At 44.0% G+C, this 27,244-nt stretch overlaps 1 protein-coding gene across 1 annotated transcript in view; it reads left to right on the top strand.

Annotated features, from left to right (window-relative positions):
* LOC134934547 (dual oxidase 1-like) overlaps nt 1–27,244 on the top strand; it is a 435,381-nt gene that overhangs the window by 248,238 nt on the left and 159,899 nt on the right. Inside the window, exons 15-18 of the mRNA XM_063929968.1 lie at nt 20,297–20,434; nt 21,720–21,836; nt 25,362–25,564; nt 26,919–27,092. Of these exons, the coding sequence (XP_063786038.1) occupies nt 20,297–20,434; nt 21,720–21,836; nt 25,362–25,564; nt 26,919–27,092 (632 nt within the window). The remainder of the gene's footprint in view (nt 1–20,296; nt 20,435–21,719; nt 21,837–25,361; nt 25,565–26,918; nt 27,093–27,244) is intronic.

The raw sequence follows: 27,244 nt of genomic DNA, 5'->3' as shown, positions 1-27,244 counted from the left end.
ACAGGTGCATTCCACCTACTATATCGTGCTCAATTGTATAGGCTTGAATGGCCTTTTGCTGCTCCTCCAACCTCTGAAGCATATAGAGGGTTGAATTCCACCTCGTTACCACTTCTTGCTTCAGATGATGGCAGGGCAGGTTCAGTAGTTTTTGGTGGTGCTCCAGTCTTCTGTACGTGGTGCCTGTACGCCGAAAGTGTCCCGCAATTCTTCTGGCCACCGACAGCATCTCTTGCACGCCCCTGTCGTTTTTTAAAAAATTCTGCACCACCAAATTCAAGGTATGTGCAAAACATGGGACGTGCTGGAATTTGCCCATATTTAATGCACACACAATATTGCTGGCGTTGTCCGATGCCACAAATCCACAGGAGAGTCCAATTGGGGTAAGCCATTCCGCGATGATCTTCCTCAGTTGCCGTAAGAGGTTTTCAGCTGTGTGCGTATTCTGGAAACCGGTGATACAAAGCGTAGCCTGCCTAGGAAAGAGTTGGCGTTTGCGAGATGCTGCTACTGGTGCCGCCGCTGCTGTTCTTGCGGCGGGAGTCCATACATCTACCCAGTGGGCTGTCACAGTCATATAGTCCTGACCCTTCCCTGCTCCACTTGTCCACATGTCCGTGGTTAAGTGGACATTGGGTACAGCTGCATTTTTTAGGACACTGGTGACTCTTTTTCTGAGGTCTGTGTACATTTTCGGTATCGCCTGCCTAGAGAAATGGAACCTAGATGGTATTTGGTACCGGGGACACAGTACCTCCAACAAGTCTCTAGTTGGCTCTGCAGTAATGATGGATACCAGAACCACGTTTCTCACCACCCAGGATGCCAAGGCCTCAGTTATCCGCTTTGCAGTAGGATGACTGCTGTGATATTTCATCTTCCTCGCAAAGGACTGTTGAACAGTCAATTGCTTACTGGAAGTAGTACAAGTGGGCTTACGACTTCCCCTCTGGGATGACCATCGACTCCCAGCGGCAACAACAGCAGCGCCAGCAGCAGTAGGCGTTACACGCAAGGATGCATCGGAGGAATCCCAGGCAGGAGAGGACTCGTCAGAATTGCCAGTGACATGGCCTGCAGGACTATTGGCATTCCTGGGGAAGGAGGAAATTGACACTGAGGGAGTTGGTGGGGTGGTTTGCGTGAGCTTGGTTACAAGAGGAAGGGATTTACTGGTCAGTGGACTGCTTCCGCTGTCACCCAAAGTTTTTGAACTTGTCACTGACTTATTATGAATGCGCTGCAGGTGACGTATAAGGGAGGATGTTCCGAGGTGGTTAACGTCCTTACCCCTACTTATTACAGCTTGACAAAGGGAACACACGGCTTGACACCTGTTGTCCGCATTTCTGGTGAAATACCTCCACACCGAAGAGCTGATTTTTTTGGTATTTTCACCTGGCATGTCAACGGCCATATTCCTCCCACGGACAACAGGTGTCTCCCCGGGTGCCTGACTTAAACAAACCACCTCACCATCAGAATCCTCCTGGTCAATTTCCTCCCCAGCGCCAGCAACACCCATATCCTCCTCATCCTGGTGTACTTCAACACTGACATCTTCAATCTGACTATCAGGAACTGGACTGCGGGTGCTCCTTCCAGCACTTGCAGGGGGCGTGCAAATGGTGGAAGGCGCATGCTCTTCACGTCCAGTGTTGGGAAGGTCAGGCATCGCAACCGACACAATTGGACTCTCCTTGTGGAGTTGGGATTTCGAAGAATGCACAGTTCTTTGCTGTGCTGCTTTTGCCAGCTTGAGTCTTTCATTTTTCTAGCGAGAGGCTGAGTGCTTCCATCCTCATGTGAAGCTGAACCACTAGCCATGAACATAGGCCAGGGCCTCAGCCGTTCCTTGCCACTCCGTGTCGTAAATGGCATATTGGCAAGTTTACGCTTCTCCTCCGACAATTTTATTTTAGGTTTTGGAGTCCTTTTTTTTCTGATATTTGGTGTTTTGGATTTGACATGCTCTGTACTATGACATTGGGCATCGGCCTTGGCAGACGACGTTGCTGGCATTTCATCGTCTCGGCCATGACTAGTGGCAGCAGCTTCAGCACGAGGTGGAAGTGGATCTTGATCTTTCCCTAATTTTGGAACCTCAACATTTTTGTTCTCCATATTTTAATAGGCACAACTAAAAGGCACCTCAGGTAAACAATGGAGATGGATACTAGTATACAATTATGGACTGCCTGCCGAGTGCAGACACAGAGGTAGCCACAGCCGTGAACTACCGTACTGTACTGCGTCTGCTGCTAATATAGACTGGTTGATAAAGAGATGTCGTAGTAGTATGTATGTATAAAGAAGAAAAAAAAAACACGGTTAGGTGGTATATACAATTATGGACGGGCTGCCGAGTGCCGACACAGAGGTAGCCACAGCCGTGAACTACCGCACTGTACTGTGTCTGCTGCTAATATATAGACTGGTTAATAAAGAGATAGTGTACTCGTAACTAGTATGTATGTATAAAGAAAGAAAAAAAAAACACGGTTAGGTGGTATATACAATTATGGACGGGCTGCCGAGTGCCGACACAGAGGTAGCCACAGCCGTGAACTACCGCACTGTACTGTGTCTGCTGCTAATATAGACTGGTTGATAAAGAGATAGTATACTCGTAACTAGTATGTATGTATAAAGAAAGAAAAAAAAACCACGGTTAGGTGGTATATACAATTATGGACGGGCTGCCGAGTGCCGACACAGAGGTAGCCACAGCCGTGAACTACCGCACTGTACTGTGTCTGCTGCTAATATATAGACTGGTTGATAAAGAGATAGTATACTCGTAACTAGTATGTATGTATAAAGAAAGAAAAAAAAACCACGGTTAGGTGGTATATACAATTATGGACGGGCTGCCGAGTGCCGACACAGAGGTAGCCACAGCAGTGAACTACCGCACTGTACTGTGTCTGCTGCTAATATATAGACTGGTTGATAAAGAGATAGTATACTCGTAACTAGTATGTATGTATAAAGAAAGAAAAAAAAACCACGGTTAGGTGGTATATACAATTATGGACGGGCTGCCGAGTGCCGACACAGAGGTAGCCACAGCCGTGAACTACCGCACTGTACTGTGTCTGCTGCTAATATAGACTGGTTGATAAAGAGATAGTATACTCGTAACTAGTATGTATGTATAAAGAAAGAAAAAAAAACCACGGTTAGGTTGTATATACAATTATGGACGGGCTGCCGAGTGCCGACACAGAGGTAGCCACAGCCGTGAACTACCGCACTGTACTGTGTCTGCTGCTAATATATAGACTGGTTGATAAAGAGATAGTATACTCGTAACTAGTATGTATGTATAAAGAAAGAAAAAAAAAACACGGTTAGGTGGTATATACAATTATGGATGGGCTGCCGAGTGCCGACACAGAGGTAGCCACAGCCGTGAACTACCGCACTGTACTGTGTCTGCTGCTAATATAGACTGGTTGATAAAGAGATAGTATACTCGTAACTAGTATGACTATAAAGAAAGAAAAAAAAAACACGGTTAGGTGGTATATACAATTATGGACGGGCTGCCGAGTGCCGACACAGAGGTAGCCACAGCCGTGAACTACCGCACTGTACTGTGTCTGCTGCTAATATATAGACTGGTTGATAAAGAGATAGTATACTCGTAACTAGTATGTATGTATAAAGAAAGAAAAAAAAACCACGGTTAGGTGGTATATACAATTATGGACGGGCTGCCGAGTGCCGACACAGAGGTAGCCACAGCCGTGAACTACCGCACTGTACTGTGTCTGCTGCTAATATATAGACTGGTTGATAAAGAGATAGTATACTCGTAACTAGTATGTATGTATAAAGAAAGAAAAAAAAACCACGGTTAGGTGGTATATACAATTATGGACGGGCTGCCGAGTGCCGACACAGAGGTAGCCACAGCCGTGAACTACCGCACTGTACTGTGTCTGCTGCTAATATATAGACTGGTTGATAAAGAGATAGTATACTCGTAACTAGTATGTATGTATAAAGAAAGAAAAAAAAACCACGGTTAGGTGGTATATACAATTATGGACGGGCTGCCGAGTGCCGACACAGAGGTAGCCACAGCCGTGAACTACCGCACTGTACTGTGTCTGCTGCTAATATAGACTGGTTGATAAAGAGATAGTATACTCGTAACTAGTATGACTATAAAGAAAGAAAAACAAAACCACGGTTAGGTGGTATATACAATTATGGACGGGCTGCCGAGTGCCGACACAGAGGTAGCCACAGCCGTGAACTACCGCACTGTACTGTGTCTGCTGCTAATATAGACTGGTTGATAAAGAGATAGTATACTACTAATATTATATATACTGGTGTTCAGGTCACTGGTCACTAGTCACACTGGCAGTGGCACTCCTGCAGCAAAAGTGTGCACTGTTTAATTTTAATATAATATTATGTACTCCTGGCTCCTGCTATAACCTATAACTGGCACTGCAGTGCTCCCCAGTCTCCCCCACAATTATAAGCTGTGTGAGCTGAGCACAGTCAGATATATATATATACATTGATGCAGCACACTGGGCTGAGCAGTGCACACAGATATGGTATGTGACTGAGTCACTGTGTGTATCGTTTTTTTCAGGCAGAGAACGGATATATTAAATAAAACAAACAACTGCACTGTCTGGTGGTCACTGTGGTCGTCAGTCACTAAACTCTGCACTCTCTTCTACAGTATCACAGCCTCAGGTCAATCTCTCTCTCTCTCTCTCAACCCTAATCTAAATGGAGAGGACGCCAGCCACGTCCTCTCCCTATCAATCTCAATGCACGTGTGAAAATGGCGGCGACGCGCGGCTCCTTATATAGAATCCGAGTCTCGCGATAGAATCCGAGCCTCGCGAGAATCCGACAGCGTCATGATGACGTTCGGGCGCGCTCGGGTTAACCGAGCAAGGCGGGAAGATCCGAGTCGCTCGGACCCGTGAAAAAAAACATGAAGTTCGGGCGGGTTCGGATTCAGAGAAACCGAACCCGCTCATCTCTAGCCTGTGTCACACAGAAACACACCCATACTACATTACATCTACGTCTGATTAACCAAGACCCTATAACCTACACAGAACGTACAAAACACAGAAGAATACTGTAAAACCTTCAATACATACATATATCCAACAGAAACACAACACTAGGGGCAAGTTGCAGCAAATGGAAAAACGTGGCCAAACCTCTGAAAATGCAGTTTCATATGCACCAAGCCCCGGAATGCGATAGATTCCGAAGCTTGGATGCGGTGGGCAATGCCATCTATATGATAGAGACATGGTGAGGAAAAGGAAATGTTAAAGAGACACGGGGTGATAGCAGGGGCGTTTTAAAGGAGGTCGCAGTCGGCTCTGGCATTATGCTGGATTCTAGTGCGCATGTGCAGGTCTCCGGAAACATAGCGTCAGCCATGTTTCACAGACTAATTACGTTACTGCACATATGCAGTGGCCATTTTGGGTGAGATTTTTGATGTGGCTGCATTGCCCGACGTGTGACTCCGGAAAGTTAAGCATTTAAAAATGGGTGCAGTGTGTGCGGTGTGGGCACCGTACACATTGCACCCATAGAAACACCAATAGGTGAAAGAGACATGGTGAAGGAAAGGAGGTGTCAGAGAAACAGGGGGTGATGGAGACATAGTGAGAGAAAGTATGTGTCAGAGAGACAGGGGGTGATAGAGACATGGTGTGGGGAAAAGAGGTGTCAGAGACATGGTGAGGGAAAGGAGGTGTCAGAGACACAGAGGGGTGATAGAGACAGACACGGTGTGTAGGGAGGAGGTGTCAGAGAGATAGAGAGGTGATAGAGACAGGCACGTTGTGGGTGAAGAGGTGTCAGAGAGATAGAGAGGTGATAGAGACAGATATGGTGTGGGGGGAGGAGGTGTCAGAGAGATAGAGGGATGATAGAGACAGACATGGTGTGGGGGGAGGAGGTGTCAGAGAGATAGAGAGGTGGTAGCGACAGACACGGGTGGAGGGAGGAAGTGTCAGAGAGGCAAGGGAGTGAATGAGACAGACACGAGGTGGGGGGAGAAAGTGTCAGAGAGACAAAGTGGGTGATTGAGACAGACACGGTGTGGGGGGAGGAGGTGTCAGAGAGATAAAGAGGTGATAGAGAAAGACACGGGGTGGGGGGAGGAGGTGTCAGAGAGGCAAGGGGGTGATAGAGACAGACATGCGTTGGTGGGAGGAGGTGTCAGAGAGGCAAGGGGGTGATAGAGACAGACAAGAGGTGGAGGGAGAAAATGTCAGAGAGACAGATGGGGTGATAGAGACAGACACGGTATGGAGGGAGGAGGTGTCAGAGAGACATATGGGGTGATAGAGACAGACACGGGGTGGAGGGAGAAAGTGTCAGAGAGACAGAGGGGATGATAGAGGCAGACAAGGTATGGGGGGAGGAGGTGTCAGAAAGACAGACACAAAACAAACATGAGAGGAAGAAGTCAGGGCTGGGCTGGAGAAATAGTGCTCTAGTCACTTACCCCATCTTCTACTGCCACTGGCCATTCCCAGTGCAGTTCTCATGGCTCCACATCAGACATCTGCAGGGTGGTGCTGGTAGAGTCAGTGGCCATGCTGCAGTTTCAGTGCTTGAAGCAGGCAAGGCCATGGAGGAGCGAGGCAAGTGTAGAAACAGGGGAGGGACCACAGCCACACATATGCACCACAACTGCAGGCTGCTGTGTAACAAAAGGCAGGCTGTGCTTCAGAACAGCACGCATTTGGCACTGGAGGGAGTCTACAGCTCCCGCTCTGCACATATTACACCCCCAATGTCCGCAACTTTGTTAATGTAACCCCCTCCCCCTGCTCCCCCACTTATTTTTAACACAAGCTGGCAGCGACTCGCAGGCGGGGCTTCCCGCGGCCATTTTTGTGTAGACTGAGCTCAGCTGTAATTAAAGGAGTTTATAACCAGCGACCAATGCCCCATCAGAGAAGTGCGATCACGGTAGCACCCCCCCCCCCTCTCCCCCGGCCTGTCACAGAGTGTGAATTAGCCCAGCAGAGGTGGCGTGGGACTGGCCTACCAGGAGCTTTCATGGTACTCCGGTGGCCCAATCTTCCCCTGAGTATATCCATCATTGTTTCCCTTACTTTTAGTATGTATATGTGTAGTATTTATGTGACAGAGTTGGCCTGGGGCAAAAATGAATGTCTGTAGCAGGTCTGGTCAAATTGTGACTCTCCAGCCCTGCCATAGTTTTAGCTTTCCCTAATAGCAAAACTGTGGCAGGGCATGCTGGGATGTATAGTTTCACAACAGCTGAAGAGCCACAGGTTGGCCAGGCCTGGTCTATAGCATAGTTTGTAGCACTTCAAATAATTGTTGCTCAGTAGCTGAAAACGTTTCTCAAATGTGATTTTAGGTAGCTGGAATCCCACTATACATTACAGACCCATTATATCATGCTTAAGATATAGAATAGATAGTTATAAAAATGAATATAGCACCTGAATAAGATGAATAGTACTGTGCGGTTTATCATTTGTGACAATGGGACATTGCCTTGGACTATACCTTGAAAAACTGAAAGTGTCCTAAGAAATTAGGGAAAGCTAAATAGTGCACTTATGTTCTTATTTGTGATGTGTACATTGGCCCTCATTCCGAGTTGTTCGCTCGGAGATTTTCATCGCATCGCAGTGAGAATTCTCTTAGTGCGCATGCGCAATGTTCGCACTGCGACTGCGCCAAGTAACTTTACTATGAAGAAAGTAAGTTTACTCACGGCTTTTTCATCGCTCCGACGTTCGCATTGTGATTGACAGGAAATGGGTGTTACTGGGCGGATGCACGGCGTTTTAGGGGCGTGTGGCTGGAAACGCTACCGTTTCCGGAGAAAACGCAGGAGTGGCCGGGGAAACGGTGGGTGTGCCAGGGCGAACGCTGGGTGTGTTTATGACGTCAGCCAGGACTGAAAAGCACTGAACTGATCGCACAGGCAGAGTAAGTCTGAAGCTACTCAAAAACTGCTAACTCGTTTGTAATCGCAATATTGCGCATACATCGGTCGCACATTTAAGAAGCTAAGATTCACTCCCAGTAGGCGGCGGCTTAGCGTGTGTAACTCTGCTACATTCGCCTTGCGAGCGATCAACTCGGAATGAGGGCCATTGTACATTTTTTGTGGACTATATCAGTGGGGAATTTCCCTTTAGGCACCTGCCTATGGGCGGCACCTGTTTGGGGGCAGCACTTAGATGCTTGTGTTAATACTGTTAGACCAAAAAGTACCAGTAACTGCAAAATATTTCCACTGTACTGTACCATATGCCATCTTAAATGGAGTGTAAATGGGCAGGACATGCACAAACCGCCCCTGTAAGCTGTCCTACTTTGTAAATATGTATACATAATAAAAAAAATTAATCGTTAGTGGCTTTTTCTTTATTATTCTGTTAAATTAGCTATCACAAATGAGGGCTTATAACCAATCAATACAATAATAAAATTAGGCAGACAGGGGATAGCTGTTACTGTTTGCCTAAGGGCAGCCTCTCACCTAAATCTGCCCCCGGTATATATGAGTATGAGACCTGTTTGATCTCAAGCAATATGTGCCCATTCTCTGTCTACACTCAGATGTAAAGTCATATCTAAGCACTGGCCACTACTTTTTCTTGAATTACAGCATCATTATCTTAGTACTAATATTTAATTTAGTAATTAAACAATGGTAGTACTAGGCTGATATTGATGTATCTGGGATTCCAGTTTAGATATACATAAAATGATTATTTTGCTAATATCAAGAAACATAGGGGCCCATTTATCAATGAGTTTTAGCTCATCGCAGGCCCAGATTTATCAAGCCTTGGAGATTGCTAAATTGCATGATGATAAAGTACCAACCAATCTGCTCCTAACTGCCTTGTTACAGGCTTGGTTTGAAAAATAACAGTTAGAAGCTGACAGGCTAGTACTTATCACCGTGCAATTTATCACTCTCCAAGGCTTGATAAATTTGGGCCTGTATACGGTTAATGGTGCTCCAGCCAATCAGCTCCTAACTGTTATGTGTTTTAAAAATGACAGTTACTGTTTGTATGTAGCACCATTTATCATACGCAACAAGTTTTAAATAGCTAAAACTCATTGATAAATGGGCCCCATAATATAAAAAAATCATCACAGTTGTAAGACATAATTCCAATAAAATGTGATCACCAATTAAAAGCCTAATTCTGAGTTTAGTGATTACTGCATAGTGATTTCTAGCAATCTAAGCATTTGGTTTGCCATGATGTGTAGCCCCTTGAGGGGCCCTAATGCGCCGACCCCCGGATCCCCGGGGGCCAGGGCCAGGACTTATGGATGTGGAGACCTCCCGCTCCACACTGGCTGCCCCCCCCCTGTGCGCGTGGCGCGCGGCGCTGCCCCCCTGTCCCCGGAGGCCAGCGCCGCTGCTCCCGACATCAGCCGCACGCACCACACTCCCAGCACGGCGGGACACAGCAGGGTTTAGTGCGGCCGGAAGGGGGGCCCCAGACGGCGAGCCGGAGAGGCCACGGATCGCCTCCCGGTCCCGGGGACGGCCCCTGCCCCTCACGGCCGTCGCCCCCTCCGTCTCCGGAAGCCCCGCCGCGGCAGCCCGCTTCCGCGAGCGCCAGTGTCCGACCCCCGCAGCCTGCACTTCCACCCCGCCGGGCGCTGGAGCACGTCCGGAGCCCACGAGGTAGCGAGCAGGGAGGGCGACTACCCTGCGCGGCCTTCCTGCACGGGTCCCCGCGCTCTCCATTAGCATACAGGCAAAGGGTATAATAAGGAAAAAAGGGGGGTAGAATATAGAGGAATAAGGAGTAGGAAAATAGGAGGAGGAGAAAGTAGAAGGGAGGATATAAAGATAGAAAGAATAAAGGATAAAGCAGAATAGATTATGTGAGAAACACAAGAAGAGCAATAAGGACAGTAAGATAAACTGTACTTCTCTGGGTAACGTCCAGCAACGAAGAGGCTGAGTTGCCAGAAGATTCCTTACATAGCTCCCTAAACTACCTCCCACATCTTCCTAAACCAATCACGGGCCTATCACCCCATTTTAACCCCTCCCAGCAAAAAAGCTAACCTTTCGTGTGCCTGTAAGAGCATGAGATCACTGGGCCAGGAGGTTTATGACACTCCTGTCATATATGAATGCCCTCCGTGTTCTTTCTAGCAATCTAAGCATTTGGTTTGCCATACTGTACATAGGCCAGCATATGCACCTTGAGAGAGGCTTTGTGTGTGGCCACTTCTCATTAACCATGAAATGGGCATTATTTGGTGTCAGGTGCTTGGCTACATTGCCAGTGCATGCACGAGAACTGTTTCATAGAATTGTCATGGGAGTGTGCTGGGATGTGGCCAGAATTCCATGCTATTCTTATGCACATATATGATACAGTGACACCTGAAAGATATTTTGCATCCAGCATGGGGCTAATGTAAGTGGTGATACTAAGGGGCTGATTGATCAACAAGTGTTATGATACATAATATTCAAATATTTGAAAAGTCAGTTGGGTGTCTGTTTTTTCCTATATAATAGACAGTATTAAACAGACACCCAACCGACTTTTCAAATATTTGAATCCCCCCAATGAGTTTAAAACTTTATGATGACTTGCTCCATCCTAACTGTCATTTTAAAACACATGACAGGAGAGGCTCCAGAGGTGGCACTGCTGCGCAATCCAAAATTCAAATAGGGGAGCCACACCAACTTCCATTCCAAATGCTGCCAAACATCACCAGCCGGGACTCACTAGCAGTTGGTGTGGCTTCCCTATTTCGATTTTGGACTGTGCTGCAGCCGCACCTCTGAAGCCGCCACTGGTTAGGAGCTGATTGGCTGGAACACCATTTATCATATGCAAAAAGTATTAAAACTAATTGCGTATGATGAAACTCATTGATAAATCAGCCCCTAAAGATGATGCAAGAACAGGGGATGGTATGTGACAAAGCTATGTGTATTTCCGCATTAAGATAAATTACTCTACCCCTATGAGAACAGGGTTTTAACTGCTTTGTGTCACTCCCAGTAGGGGTTACCATAGATAAATCTAAGCAGTGCAAATATCGCTCTCTCATACACTAGTATAGGAAAAGCAATTAAGAGCAGGATGAAAAGCTTTGTTTTTCATTTTTCACCATCTATGGATGGCACGATGAGTCTTGTTGGGGGTGGAGAGCAGTACTGCATCCTCCCTATCTCCTATTCCCTCTTCAGTGACAGCAGCCAATCAGAGATGTCACAGAAGGAGGTATCATCCACTGACCTCCTGTGCCAGGCAGACCGGTCGGACAGTTTTCTATCAAATGCTGACAGCTTGCAGTGAACATATCCTGCACCCCCTGCACTCCACCCCATCAGCCCCATGAAGATAAGCAGAATTTGGACACAGCGCTGGGACTTTCTAGCACTGTAGCCAAACTGTAAAGTATACCTAAATCTCCAGGAAAAAACAAAGATTTTTGTCACAAACAGTGGCAAGATTGGTGAAAAGATTTCACATCATTATGCAAAATCATTATGAATAGAGCCCCTTGGGTTCAAAAATAAAAACTCTGGTTAACTACATTAATATTGGGGGTCATTCCGAGTTGAATGCACGTAGAATGACCCCCATTGTGCCATGATTCCCCACTTACTAAAAATATATATTAAAGGCTTATTCTGCATACATCAATGTCTTTTATGTTACACATTTAGTTATTATCCTGGCTGCTCATACTATTTAAACCTCTTGCATGTGACAGCTATAATTAAAGTATCCTTCTGTGTTTAGTGTTACAAATGTTAGTTTTCACTCTAGCAAACTCAGACGTGCATATTGCTGTCAATATTATGTTTACTGCGATCTGATGTTGCTCATAGTCTGGGAAGTGAATGAAGTGAACATGCAGGTTGCTGACAGCGCACACATATAGGAGTGGCGTTCAGAAAAATGGTCTTCCATTTGGAATCCAAGAGCATCCTTAGGTACACACAAAGTGCTTGATACGCACTTGAAGAACAAAGCAAGGAGAAAGTACATTTGAAAGCAGAATAGAATATTTAGACACAGCCCATTGTGTTGAATCATGCAGCTACAGTATACCGCATTGATTTGGAAAGTAGCTGTTACTAAAGAAACACACTGTACTGCACAATGCTTAGTCATGACCCCACACCTAGAGAGCGTGGGTAGTAATCACCAATGTATGTACCACAATCAAAACTTTAGACATATTTACTAGAGATGAGCGGGTTCGGTTTCTCTGAATCCGAACCCGCCAGAACTTCATGGTTTTTTTCACGGGTCCGAGCAGACTCAGATCTTCCCGCCTTGCTCGGTTAACCCGAGCGCGCCCGAACGTCATCATGACGCTGTCGGATTCTCGCGAGACTCGGATTCTATATAAGGAGCCGCGCGTAGCCGCCATTTTCACACGTGCATTGAGATTGATAGGGAGAGGACGTGGCTGGCGTCCTCTCCATTTAGATTATAAGAGACTGAGAGAGATTTACTGGAGCTGACTAGGAGGAGTACTGTTACTGTAGAAGTGTAGAGACTGAGTGGAGAGAGTTTACTAGTGAGGACAGTGCAGTTTACTTTATAATCCGTTCTCTGCCTGAAAAAAGCGATACACAGCACACAGTGACTCAGTCACATACCATATCTGTGTGCACTGCTCAGGCTCAGGCCAGTGTGCTGCATCATCTATTATCTATATATAATATTATATATATCTGTCTGACTGCTCAGCTCACACAGCTTATAATTGTGGGGGAGACTGGGGAGCACTACTGCAGTGCCAGTTATAGGTTATAGCAGGAGCCAGGAGTACATAATATATTATATAGTGAGTGACCACCAGACACACAGTGCAGTTTATTTAATATATCCGTTCTCTGCCTGAAAAAAGCGATACACACAGTGACTCAGTCAGTCACATACCATATCTGTGTGCACTGCTCAGGCTCAGGCCAGTGTGCTGCATCATCTATTATCTATATATAATATTATATATATCTGTCTGACTGCTCAGCTCACACAGCTTATAATTGTGGGGGAGACTGGGGAGCACTACTGCAGTGCCAGTTATAGGTTATAGCAGGAGCCAGGAGTACATAATATATTATATAGTGAGTGACCACCAGACACACAGTGCAGTTTATTTAATATATCCGTTCTCTGCCTGAAAAAAGCGATACACACAGTGACTCAGTCAGTCACATACCATATCTGTGTGCACTGCTCAGGCTCAGGCCAGTGTGCTGCATCATCTATTATCTATATATAATATTATATATATCTGTCTGACTGCTCAGCTCACACAGCTTATAATTGTGGGGGAGACTGGGGAGCACTACTGCAGTGCCAGTTATAGGTTATAGCAGGAGCCAGGAGTACATAATATATTATATAGTGAGTGACCACCAGACACACAGTGCAGTTTATTTAATATATCCGTTCTCTGCCTGAAAAAAGCGATACACACAGTGACTCAGTCAGTCACATACCATATCTGTGTGCACTGTGCAGTGCACTGCTCAGGCTCAGGCCAGTGTGCTGCATCATCTATATATATTATATATCTGTCTGACTGCTCAGCTCACACAGCTTATAATTGTGGGGGAGACTGGGGAGCACTACTGCAGTGCCAGTTATAGGTTATAGCAGGAGCCAGGAGTACATATTATATTAAAATTAAACAGTGCACACTTTGGCTGCAGGAGTGCCACTGCCAGTGTGACTGACCAGTGACCTGACCACACTGACCACCAGTATAGTTAGTAGTATACTTATATTGTGATTGCCTGAAAAAGTTAAACACTCGTCGTGTGACTTCACTTGTGTGTTTTTTTTTTTTTATTCTATAAAAATAAAACTCATTCTGCTGACAGACAGTGTCCAGCAGGTCCGTCATTATATAATATATAATATATACCTGTCCGGCTGCAGTAGTGATATATATATATTTTTTATATCATTTATCATCCAGTTGCAGCAGACACAGTACGGTAGTTCACGGCTGTGGCTACCTCTGTGTCTCTGCACTCGGCAGGCAGTCCGTCCATAATTGTAATACCACCTAACCGTGGATTTTTTTCATTCTTCTTTATACATACATAGTTACATAGACATCTTCTCTTTATCAACCAGTCTATATTAGCTGCAGACACAGTACAGTACGGTAGTTCACGGCTGTGGCTACCTCTGTGTCTGCACTCGGCAGGCAGTCCGTCCATAATTGTATACCACCTAACCGTGGTTTTTTTTCATTCTTCTTTATACATACATAGTTACATAGACATCTTCTCTTTATCAACCAGTCTATATTAGCTGCAGACACAGTACAGTACGGTAGTTCACGGCTGTGGCTACCTCTGTGTCTGCACTCGGCAGGCAGTCCGTCCATAATTGTATACCACCTAACCGTGGATTTTTTTCATTCTTCTTTATACATACATAGTTACATAGACATCTTCTCTTTATCAACCAGTCTATATTAGCTGCAGACACAGTACAGTACGGTAGTTCACGGCTGTGGCTACCTCTGTGTCTGCAGTCGGCAGGCAGTCCATAATTGTATACTAGTATCCATCTCCATTGTTTACCTGAGGTGCCTTTTAGTTGTGCCTATTAAAATATGGAGAACAAAAATGTTGAGGTTCCAAAATTAGGGAAAGATCAAGATCCACTTCCACCTCGTGCTGAAGCTGCTGCCACTAGTCATGGCCGAGACGATGAAATGCCAGCAACGTCGTCTGCCAAGGCCGATGCCCAATGTCATAGTACAGAGCATGTCAAATCCAAAACACCAAATATCAGAAAAAAAAGGACTCCAAAACCTAAAATAAAATTGTCGGAGGAGAAGCGTAAACTTGCCAATATGCCATTTACCACACGGAGTGGCAAGGAACGGCTGAGGCCCTGGCCTATGTTCATGGCTAGTGGTTCAGCTTCACATGAGGATGGAAGCACTCAGCCTCTCGCTAGAAAAATGAAAAGACTCAAGCTGGCAAAAGCAGCACAGCAAAGAACTGTGCATTCTTCGAAATCCCAAATCCACAAGGAGAGTCCAATTGTGTCGGTTGCGATGCCTGACCTTCCCAACACTGGACGTGAAGAGCATGCGCCTTCCACCATTTGCACGCCCCCTGCAAGTGCTGGAAGGAGCACCCGCAGTCCAGTTCCTGATAGTCAGATTGAAGATGTCAGTGTTGAAGTACACCAGGATGAGGAGGATATGGGTGTTGCTGGCGCTGGGGAGGAAATTGACCAGGAGGATTCTGATGGTGAGGTGGTTTGTTTAAGTCAGGCACCCGGGGAGACACCTGTTGTCCGTGGGAGGAATATGGCCGTTGACATGCCAGGTGAAAATACCAAAAAAATCAGCTCTTCGGTGTGGAGGTATTTCACCAGAAATGCGGACAACAGGTGTCAAGCCGTGTGTTCCCTTTGTCAAGCTGTAATAAGTAGGGGTAAGGACGTTAACCACCTCGGAACATCCTCCCTTATACGTCACCTGCAGCGCATTCATAATAAGTCAGTGACAAGTTCAAAAACTTTGGGTGACAGCGGAAGCAGTCCACTGACCAGTAAATCCCTTCCTCTTGTAACCAAGCTCACGCAAACCACCCCACCAACTCCCTCAGTGTCAATTTCCTCCTTCCCCAGGAATGCCAATAGTCCTGCAGGCCATGTCACTGGCAATTCTGACGAGTCCTCTCCTGCCTGGGATTCCTCCGATGCATCCTTGCGTGTAACGCCTACTGCTGCTGGCGCTGCTGTTGTTGCCGCTGGGAGTCGATGGTCATCCCAGAGGGGAAGTCGTAAGCCCACTTGTACTACTTCCAGTAAGCAATTGACTGTTCAACAGTCCTTTGCGAGGAAGATGAAATATCACAGCAGTCATCCTACTGCAAAGCGGATAACTGAGGCCTTGACAACTATGTTGGTGTTAGACGTGCGTCCGGTATCCGCCGTTAGTTCACAGGGAACTAGACAATTTATTGAGGCAGTGTGCCCCCGTTACCAAATACCATCTAGGTTCCACTTCTCTAGGCAGGCGATACCGAGAATGTACACGGACGTCAGAAAAAGACTCACCAGTGTCCTAAAAAATGCAGTTGTACCCAATGTCCACTTAACCACGGACATGTGGACAAGTGGAGCAGGGCAGGGTCAGGACTATATGACTGTGACAGCCCACTGGGTAGATGTATGGACTCCCGCCGCAAGAACAGCAGCGGCGGCACCAGTAGCAGCATCTCGCAAACGCCAACTCTTTCCTAGGCAGGCTACGCTTTGTATCACCGCTTTCCAGAATACGCACACAGCTGAAAACCTCTTACGGCAACTGAGGAAGATCATCGCGGAATGGCTTACCCCAATTGGACTCTCCTGTGGATTTGTGGCATCGGACAACGCCAGCAATATTGTGTGTGCATTAAATATGGGCAAATTCCAGCACGTCCCATGTTTTGCACATACCTTGAATTTGGTGGTGCAGAATTTTTTAAAAAACGACAGGGGCGTGCAAGAGATGCTGTCGGTGGCCAGAAGAATTGCGGGACACTTTCGGCGTACAGGCACCACGTACAGAAGACTGGAGCACCACCAAAAACTACTGAACCTGCCCTGCCATCATCTGAAGCAAGAAGTGGTAACGAGGTGGAATTCAACCCTCTATATGCTTCAGAGGTTGGAGGAGCAGCAAAAGGCCATTCAAGCCTATACAATTGAGCACGATATAGTAGGTGGAATGCACCTGTCTCAAGCGCAGTGGAGAATGATTTCAACGTTGTGCAAGGTTCTGATGCCCTTTGAACTTGCCACACGTGAAGTCAGTTCAGACACTGCCAGCCTGAGTCAGGTCATTCCCCTCATCAGGCTTTTGCAGAAGAAGCTGGAGACATTGAAGGAGGAGCTAACACGGAGCGATTCCGCTAGGCATGTGGGACTTGTGGATGGAGCCCTTAATTCGCTTAACAAGGATTCACGGGTGGTCAATCTGTTGAAATCAGAGCACTACATTTTGGCCACCGTGCTCGATCCTAGATTTAAAGCCTACCTTGGATCTCTCTTTCCGGCAGACACAAGTCTGCTGGGGTTGAAAGACCTGCTGGTGACAAAATTGTCAAGTCAAGCGGAACGCGACCTGTCAACATCTCCTCCTTCACATTCTCCCGCAACTGGGGGTGCGAGGAAAAGGCTCAGAATTCCGAGCCCACCCGCTGGCGGTGATGCAGGGCAGTCTGGAGCGACTGCTGATGCTGACATCTGGTCCGGACTGAAGGACCTGACAACGATTACGGACATGTCGTCTACTGTCACTGCATATGATTCTCTCAACATTGATAGAATGGTGGAGGATTATATGAGTGACCGCATCCAAGTAGGCACGTCACACAGTCCGTACTTATACTGGCAGGAAAAAGAGGCAATTTGGAGGCCCTTGCACAAACTGGCTTTATTCTACCTAAGTTGCCCTCCCACAAGTGTGTACTCCGAAAGAGTGTTTAGTGCCGCCGCTCACCTTGTCAGCAATCGGCGTACGAGGTTACATCCAGAAAATGTGGAGAAGATGATGTTCATTAAAATGAATTATAATCAATTCCTCCGCGGAGACATTGACCAGCAGCAATTGCCTCCACAAAGTACACAGGGAGCTGAGATGGTGGATTCCAGTGGGGACGAATTGATAATCTGTGAGGAGGGGGATGTACACGGTGATATATCGGAGGGTGATGATGAGGTGGACATCTTGCCTCTGTAGAGCCAGTTTGTGCAAGGAGAGATTAATTGCTTCTTTTTTGGGGGGGTCCAAACCAACCCGTCATATCAGTCACAGTCGTGTGGCAGACCCTGTCACTGAAATGATGGGTTGGTTAAAGTGTGCATGTCCTGTTTTGTTTATACAACATAAGGGTGGGTGGGAGGGCCCAAGGACAATTCCATCTTGCACCTCTTTTTTCTTTTCTTTTTCTTTGCATCATGTGCTGATTGGGGAGGGTTTTTTGGAAGGGACATCCTGCGTGACACTGCAGTGCCACTCCTAAATGGGCCCGGTGTTTGTGTCGGCCACTAGGGTCGCTAATCTTACTCACACAGTCAGCTACCTCATTGCGCCTCTTTTTTTCTTTGCATCATGTGCTGTTTGGGGAGGGTTTTTTGGAAGGGACATCCTGCGTGACACTGCAGTGCCACTCCTAGATGGGCCCGGTGTTTGTGTCGGCCACTAGGGTCGCTAATCTTACTCACACAGCTACCTCATTGCGCCTCTTTTTTTCTTTGCGTCATGTGCTGTTTGGGGAGGGTTTTTTGGAAGGGACATCCTGCGTGACACTGCAGTGCCACTCCTAGATGGGCCCGGTGTTTGTGTCGGCCACTAGGGTCGCTAATCTTACTCACACAGCTACCTCATTGCGCCTCTTTTTTTCTTTGCGTCATGTGCTGTTTGGGGAGGGTTTTTTGGAAGGGACATCCTGCGTGACACTGCAGTGCCACTCCTAGATGGGCCCGGTGTTTGTGTCGGCCACTAGGGTCGCTTATCTTACTCACACAGCGACCTCGGTGCAAATTTTAGGACTAAAAATAATATTGTGAGGTGTGAGGTATTCAGAATAGACTGAAAATGAGTGTAAATTATGGTTTTTGAGGTTAATAATACTTTGGGATCAAAATGACCCCCAAATTCTATGATTTAAGCTGTTTTTTAGTGTTTTTTGAAAAAAACACCCGAATCCAAAACACACCCGAATCCGACAAAAAAAATTCGGTGAGGTTTTGCCAAAGCGCGTTCGAACCCAAAACACGGCCGCGGAACCGAACCCAAAACCAAAACACAAAACCCGAAAAATTTCAGGCGCTCATCTCTAATATTTACAGGCATGACAGTTTATTGTATTATGTTGTATAACACATATCAAGGCAAAGCACAACAAGGTTTATTTACAAAGCCCTTTCTGCATGGTTTAATGCATTAAAAAAATGGGAATTTAATCAGCAAGATGTTACTCCTTCTGTTAGAACAGTGGCTCTTAGCTGCAACCCTCAAGTACTCCCAACAGGCATGTTTTAAAAATATTTCTGTCTGTGGTAGCAGGCGGACTAATTACTGATCCAGCAACATAGACTTTGCATGGTCAAAGAAATGCACAAAACATGACCTGTTGGGTTTTTTGAGGATTGGTGTCCTCAGTCAATGCGTTTTATAGTGTGGAGACAAGAATTCTTGACATGGATTCTAATTGGTCATTGATGGTGTAGAGTCTAAAGCGCCGGGATAGGTATCAACTCATAAGCTCAATAGGATGCTTTTTCACCATCCTGACACATATTTTCTAACTGAAAATCTTATTTTTTGGTGCATGCATAGCAATATAGAAAGAGAATATCAAACTGTATAGATGTGACTCATATCGAAAAAAAGATTTCATGATGTCACATTACTGGAAGATAATTAATTTAGTTTGCAGTCTTAAAGTAATATTAGACTGGGCTCAATATGTACATTTTAGCTTTTCTCACCTTGCACTTTCCAGCTGAACCCTTGGTCACACAAAACAGGAAATCAGCAAATACTGTAAGTGCATTTGTGTCACATGAATTATGCTGCATATTCTGTAGGAAGTGCAGTTATCTGGGCTATCACTACATACTACGGCTATATGCACCATAGGCTATACTTATTATTATTATTATTATTATTATTATTACCAATAACAGCATTTATTGTGGTATTTATCTTAATAATCCAGGTTAACTGACAAATTATGAAAACAATCTTTTATTTAATCTTGGAAACACTACTTCTGGAAAAATCACTGAATATTTTTTTTTAGCAATGTTTTATTTCAAAGTGTTATTTTGACCTCTAGAATATAAGGAATATATGCATAGTATACTGTAAAATAAATCAATAAACTTCTTTAAACTTAGACTTGGAATTCTATACTGTGGAGAATCATTTGCTTAATATAAAGAAAGTATAAATCACTTCTCTTGCAGCTGACAGGGATTACTCTCAGAGTAAACAATGATGCACAATGCGCCTTTCAAGGTATGGCATGTGGCACTGAACCTCACATCTATAAAACACAGTCAATGGTTTCTTTCACAAATGAAGAACAAAACCGTGAGACCAAGGAGTACCATATATTCTGGCAATGTTGGGCTCTAGAATAAAGTAAACAGGAATGTGGCTATAAACTGTGTTTGAAAATTTTGCATTGGAAGGATTACATAGTAACACAGAGTACTGACTTCTTTTCCATTGGTAGGTGACCCGTGCCCTCAACCAGAGCAAATATCTTCTGCAAATCTGCCCCCTTGTGCTCCTCTAACTACTATTGACTACTTTGAAGGCAGTCTGTTTGGATACAGCAGTATTATTGTTATTATTTGTTCTTTTCCACTAGGTTTGTATACTTTCCTTACAATGTTTTTCAATCGTAAAGTGTGTTAATGTTTCTGTATTTAACATGTTAAAAGGACAGTCACCTGCTCAATTTATCTGGGTCCCAAAGTCCTGCCATTCGGTGAATTCATCAAGGTTGAAGTCTTACTTCTTGTAGCATTTAACGAATACCCCATTCTGTATAATAATAAGCATCTTAGCACTTTTGTATTTCCTATTCCACTACTGTATGTGTGTCTGCTATTACCTGTTTGGACCAAAGGAGATATGCCCACATATTACCATTAGTGATTTTGTGCGTGGTGCCTATAGGAAGAAAGTTAATCCATAAGATACATACACTGGGACAGGGACATATGTAACTGAACCCATAAGCATTCTCTGGATGCACAGTGCTGCAAAATAACTGTGCTGCTGCTCTGTAAAGGATAGTGATACTAAACCCTTGCATTCCTGCTGAATCCAAGTTTATAGGCTCTAAAATACAGTATATCAAGAAAGCTACGGATACAGTAATACAACAGTACTGATCACTGTACAAGGAAATATCATTACCTTTTTCTGAACCTCCAGATGTGACAAAAGATGAATATGGCCATAAGAATGTATCTAGCTCTCTCAGTAATCAGATACTCTGCATCTAATACTATAGGGGACATTTACTAAGCAGTGATAGGAGCGGAGAAGTGAGCCAGTAGAGAAGTTGCCCATGGCAACCAATTAGCACTGAAGTAACAGCTATAATTTGCATACTATAAAATGATACAGAGCTGCTGATTGGTTGATGGGGCCACTTCTCCACTGGCTCACTTCTCCACTCTTATCAATGCTTAGTAAATGTCCCCCTATATTACGGTGGAAATGTTACAATTGATCATTGATTGATAAATATCCTAAATTGAAGTATATAATGTTACGGAGGTTGATAACAGAGATCTATGGAATCGGATTTACGTATGACAATATTTACTGTAGGTTACAATTTGAGCCTCCAAAGTGGTTATTAGTAGAACATGTTTGTTTCAGATATGATATAAGGTTTTGATATTGAAGGGATGGGTTTTAATGCTTGTTAATGATGTGCTTTCAGATCTAGTTTAAAATCCTATATTTTTGCCATTCATTTGAGGATGTTCTGTGTTAATCAGTAGTTTTAGTACTATTAGAATTATTCCTGCTTTTGTCTTGTTACAAAAATATAATTATATGTATTGCATCTTGGCATATACGGGAGCTCCTTTCTTATTAAAGCTCACATATTATCTGTTTTATCTTTTCTCTCTTAGTTAGTTTTTTCATTGCTTTGGCTGTTGCTCAGTCACGTAAAAGAACAGTTAAGAAAATCCAGAGCACACAGTCTCTATCTAGTATGAAAAAGGTGTTATCTGCTGAAGGAATTGAAGGTAAATGAGAAAAAACTGGTAGATAAATATAAAAATGTAATGAACTTTCAAAGCATGGTGATACTGATGTCCCTTATAACCTTTTTATTTGTAATGTATTGTTACTGGACAAATATTTGCGCAGTCATCATTACTGTACTATTTACCAATGGTGCATTTTATAGGATATGCTATATGATTGAAAGTGTTCTGTGCTACTGTTTATATTTAATCATGTTAAGTTTTAATGAAATACATCCCTTGTTAATTGGGAAATAATTGACTATAACATACTATATCATATTAAGCTACTAAGGATAGTGTAATGCTGCCCATACACCTAAAGATTTATTGTCAGATCTGACTGGTTGGAATGAAAACCTGGTAATGGATGAGAACAAATGACAATTGACCATTTGCTCCTAAATGCCGTAAAACTGTCAAGAATGTTCATTCAGACAAATTAGTTAAATCAAATGGATTTAACCAATTTGTTTGATTGACCATTTATGTCTGTTTTCCAGTGTTTGGGAGCATATGGTCAATTGTCATTTGCTCTCAACCATTATCAGATTTTCATTCCAACCAGCCAGATCTGACAATAAATCTTTAGGTGTATAAGCCAGCTTAATTGAAGGTTCATTGGTCACTGGACAAATTTTGGGACTGGGCCCCATTTTCCCATTTATATTTTACTAGACCCCACTTTGTGACTGTGGCTGCACTTAAGCTGGTAACTAAATTGAAATAAAGCAATGTGGATGCTAGTGTACACTGCTAGCCCTAATCAGGTGAGCAGTATACCTGCACTCCATTGTCTGATGACTGATATACATTAAAGCTACCAATATGTACATACAGTAGTGAGTACAGCTGACCAAGGTACAGCATAGTGGAGACACCAATCTCACAGCCAGTGACCCAAGCTCACCCCTATTTAGAGACAATGCTCACTGAACCCTGCTTCAAAGTATTGTTCTCGCTAGGAGATAAGATTTCTACCAACAAGCAACGTTAATGTTGGTGTTTGGAAAGGTATAGTTTACACAATGCCTTCTGTATTATGTACAGATGTGTCCACATACTGTACACCTTTTCTATTTTGCTAAGCTTTTTTCTATGAGTAGCGAGTAAATGAATTCTTTATTTTTTGTTTGCCATAATAAAACATGTATAAAGTATCATATTAAAGAAGCAAATCAAGAATCAAGAAAATCACAATGCATAACTAAATCTCATAGTACAGTATAAGGCATTCCAAGCCATGACATACATGGCAAGATAAAGGAAAGGTGTATTTGGACACATTTGCTGAGCCGAAACCAGGAGTTTTGTCACCCGGGACAAGCCATTAACTTGACGCCCCCCCATTTAAGTGTGTGTGTATAAACAACACACACACTCGTGCCCAATAACACGTGTTACTAGCTTGCGGTATAAAAGGGGTATACAATAATAACCCATACATTGATACATACATGAAATCACACACCTATACAAATACATACTGTCACACACCTAAACACATACACGCACACATACATTTACTCACATACATACATATAATCACACACCTGTATAAATACATATGCAGACCCTCCAACATTTTACATATAAAAATCGGTGCAAATTAGAAAATGTGGTGTGGTCACGGGTAAAGGGGGCATGGCCACACCCCTTTTCCTATACTTTCAAGTTTGGAGAGCCAAAAGACGGTACAGACCATCAAAAAAAGGTACCGTACCTGCCAAAAAGGTACAGTTAGAGGGTATGCATATATAGTGACACATACACATACAGTGACATACAAGCACACATACAGATATGTAGTCACACACCTATTCACATACAGTCACACACAAGCACACATTTATACACACATATATAGCAATCACACACACATATAGTGCCCTTCCCTGAATCATACTCACTGTTTTTGCTGTGCTGCTGCTCTCTTCCCCTCCATTCTCCCATGCTGCTGGCAAGGCACTGTGGGGGTCATTCTGACCTGATCGAACGCCAGCTATTTTTTGCAGCGCTGCGATCAGATCAGAACTCGGCAAATCTGCGCATGCGTATGCACCGCAATGCGCAGGCATGTCGTATGGGCAATGGATTTAACGAAGAATCCATTCGCACAGCCGATCGCAAGAAGATTGACAGGAAGAAGGCGTTTATGGGTGTCAACTGACCGTTTTCAGGAAGTGTTTTGAAAAATGCAGGCGTGTCCAAGCATTTGCAGGGCGGGTGTCTGACGTCAATTCTGGGACTGGACAGACTGAAGTGATCGCTGCAGCTGAGTAAGTTCAGACCTACTCAGAAACTGCACAAAACTTTTTTGTACCACTCTGCTGCACAAGCGTTCGCACACTTGCAAATGCTTGTCCATAGGTGGCGACTATCTGATCGCAGCGCTGCAAAAAATAGCTAGCAAGCGATCAACTCGGAATGGCCCCCTCTGTACAGAACAGTGCCATTTGGCCCTGCCCTCTTTTTGGACCTCAGGAAGTTTATTTAACATGGTAGCAGTGAACTGCAATGAATAAAGGCAGTGAGAAGGGTAGAGGGGGAGAGGGGAAGGCTGGGGTAACTTCTCCCCTGCCTGTGCCCCCCCCCCCACCCTTAATCAGTTTCTGCCAATCATCACTGCAAAAATGAAATTGAAAGTAAACTAAAGCTCCCGGCAGCAAGGGCTGCTGGTAGATGTAGTTTATTTTCAGTTTCATCTCGACGGCTGATGCATAGGGAGGGGGCATTAGAGGGGATCGGCGCCCTCCCCAATCAGGCACCCAGGTCACATGCCCCCCCAGCGCCCCCCCCCAAGTATGGCCATGACATCTGCATGTGTTGAAAAGTTCCTGTTTACTCCATCTACGTGGGAGAGAATATAATATACCAGTACACGCTGTATGCAAATGTTGTGGGACAGTTTAAATAGCACAGACTATATACAAATGCTGACTAAATGCCAAGGTACTGTACTACACAAGTCCAAGAGATGTCTGCTCTCACATTAATAATAAAAGAATTGCTGGGGTGACTCTCAAACCTCATGAAGCAGAAAAGACACAGTTCTCTTTCATGAAAACATATTGTAGCGTATAGAGTGCACTCACCAGTCTGCCCATAAAATCACCAAATCTTTATTGTAGCTTGTGTAAAAATCATCACACCGACGTTTCGGTCCTTTACTGGAACCTTTGAACCTTGACAAAGGTCCAGTAAGGACCGAAACGTCGGTGGTGTGATTTTTACTCAAGCTACAATAAAGATTTGGTGATCTTATGGGCAGACTGGTGAGTGCACTCTATACGCTACAATAAGGTACTGTAGTAAGTATACTGGCTAATATATTGCACAAGCAAGAAATATATCTTCAAGACTTTTTCACATTTGTCTAATTATACACATATATTCTATGGGGTTCTATGATTATATTTTTCTGTAAGCTAGGTTGGTTTGTATTTCTGCATATTATTAATCTAAATCTGATATGTAATAATAACATGCTGTTTGTTTGAGTACAATAATATCACCTATTTGCAGCTCAAGAGTGGCAAGGACGTAATGAACCATTGAGTGCTGTCCTCTTACAAATCCATCCGCAACAAGTGATCAAACTTTTGGACAGTCGTTGCACAGTAATTCGAACCATAAGTCTGCAGAACCATAGAACGTTTACTGTAATTCAGTCTAATAACCATGGTTGCAAAACACTACTGTTCAAGGTGCCCAAGGAATATGATATGGTAAGATCTGGTGAAAAACATCACTGTTAGATATTGTGCATAACTTTGCTTTGACTTTCCTCGGCACAACCATGTAATTTTTTAGTGCCTTCACATATTTTTAACTTTGTATTTGTTTGAAGATGGCCGCGAGGGATGTAGGTCTCTAGATGAGGGTATCTAGAATGCAGTAATCTCAAACAGTACAGGTGAAGAACCGGAAAAAAAATGTCATTTAGAGATATTACTAACTTCATTCTGGCAGAATCAGCAGGTCTGTTGTTATCGTGGTTCTCTACCTGCCTCTATATAGGAAGTGGGGTGAAAACCTTTAGATTGTTATAATATCTAACAAGCAAAACTGGTTATCTTACTTTGTTTTGATGCCATTTTTAGGTCAGATTATCATTTTCACGCATGTAAAAAAGTAAGCCCCGCTTCAGCAAGAAAGTTTCAGTTGTACTATATATGAGTCATTTTGTTATGATCATCCAGCCAACCACTATTTTATTTTTCAACGATGCTGTATAGATTGGAAATGCTCATATTAGAATGCTCATATTCTGCAATACCGCTCTACCCAGAAAACTTGTGATTCTTGTGCATTTCATGCTGACGGACAGTTTCTGCTAAGCTTACTTAAAAAATAACATAATAGGTACTAAATTATTACCTTGACATGTTGCCACATGGGATCTGGCCTTTAGTTACTTTGAAGAGGACAGGCACCCCTTCATCAGCAATCAACATGATTTATACCCAGGCAAGTTCCCATGAGTCTTCTGCATAACAAAACCAGACCAACTGTAGATAATCTATTGCTCCCTTGAAAGGACACACAAGTGTCGAATCAATTACCCGCACATTACTCACAGTCTCCTATATGCTGCACTTACAGTAGCTACAGACTCATGGACTCTTTCACGCAGCACCATAGGTCTCCATACAAAAAACAGCAAGTCTAGAGCGAGATCGGGCCACGAGGGAGCAAGTTCTGCCACCGTTGCCAGCATTGCAACAGTAGCTCACCCACCTTGCCTGGGGGTGCCAAGTTAGTTGAGTCGGCACCATGGTTTGGGAGTCATTTAGTAACCAATATAGTTCTTTTCATCTTACCTGCTGTCTTGTTAATGTGACTGACTCCCAGACAACAGAATTCCACCATTTTGCTAATTGAAGGGAACTGGTGGTTTATTCTGAAAATAAGATGCCTGTATGTACTATAGGTAACTAATCCCCTTATGTATCTCAGTCAAAACATTCAGGACAAAAATGGCTTACCCTAAATATTTATTCATAAAAAAAAATGATTGTTACAGCTACTAATTCTCACTCTTTAGAATAACATTGCATTTACTTGTCACTGTTGCTCTAGGTGCTGTATTTCTATAGTGAGGAGGAATGTACAAGTTTTATAAATCAGCTACAAGAAAGTGGATTTCCACTTACTGAGAGCAAAATGGATGAAGAAAGCCTGCTCAATCAAGCTGTTACTAAAAAACAGAGAAGCCAGATACTGGAAACCTTTTTCAGACATTCTTTTGCTCAAGTAATGTATAAATTAGTTATAATTAGTACAGTGACAACTAAGTAATCCTAGCAAGCATGATACATTATGATTTTAGTATTATATTGTGAATTCTAATCTAAACCATTTGGGCAAACAACTGTAAGGATACAATAGTACCTTTATTTTAGATA

The sequence above is a fragment of the Pseudophryne corroboree genome, chromosome 6 (assembly GCF_028390025.1).
Source record: "Pseudophryne corroboree isolate aPseCor3 chromosome 6, aPseCor3.hap2, whole genome shotgun sequence".
NCBI lineage: Eukaryota > Metazoa > Chordata > Amphibia > Anura > Myobatrachidae > Pseudophryne > Pseudophryne corroboree.
The sequence above is the reverse complement of the archived record's forward strand: the minus strand, read 5'-3'. Positions and strand labels throughout refer to the sequence as shown.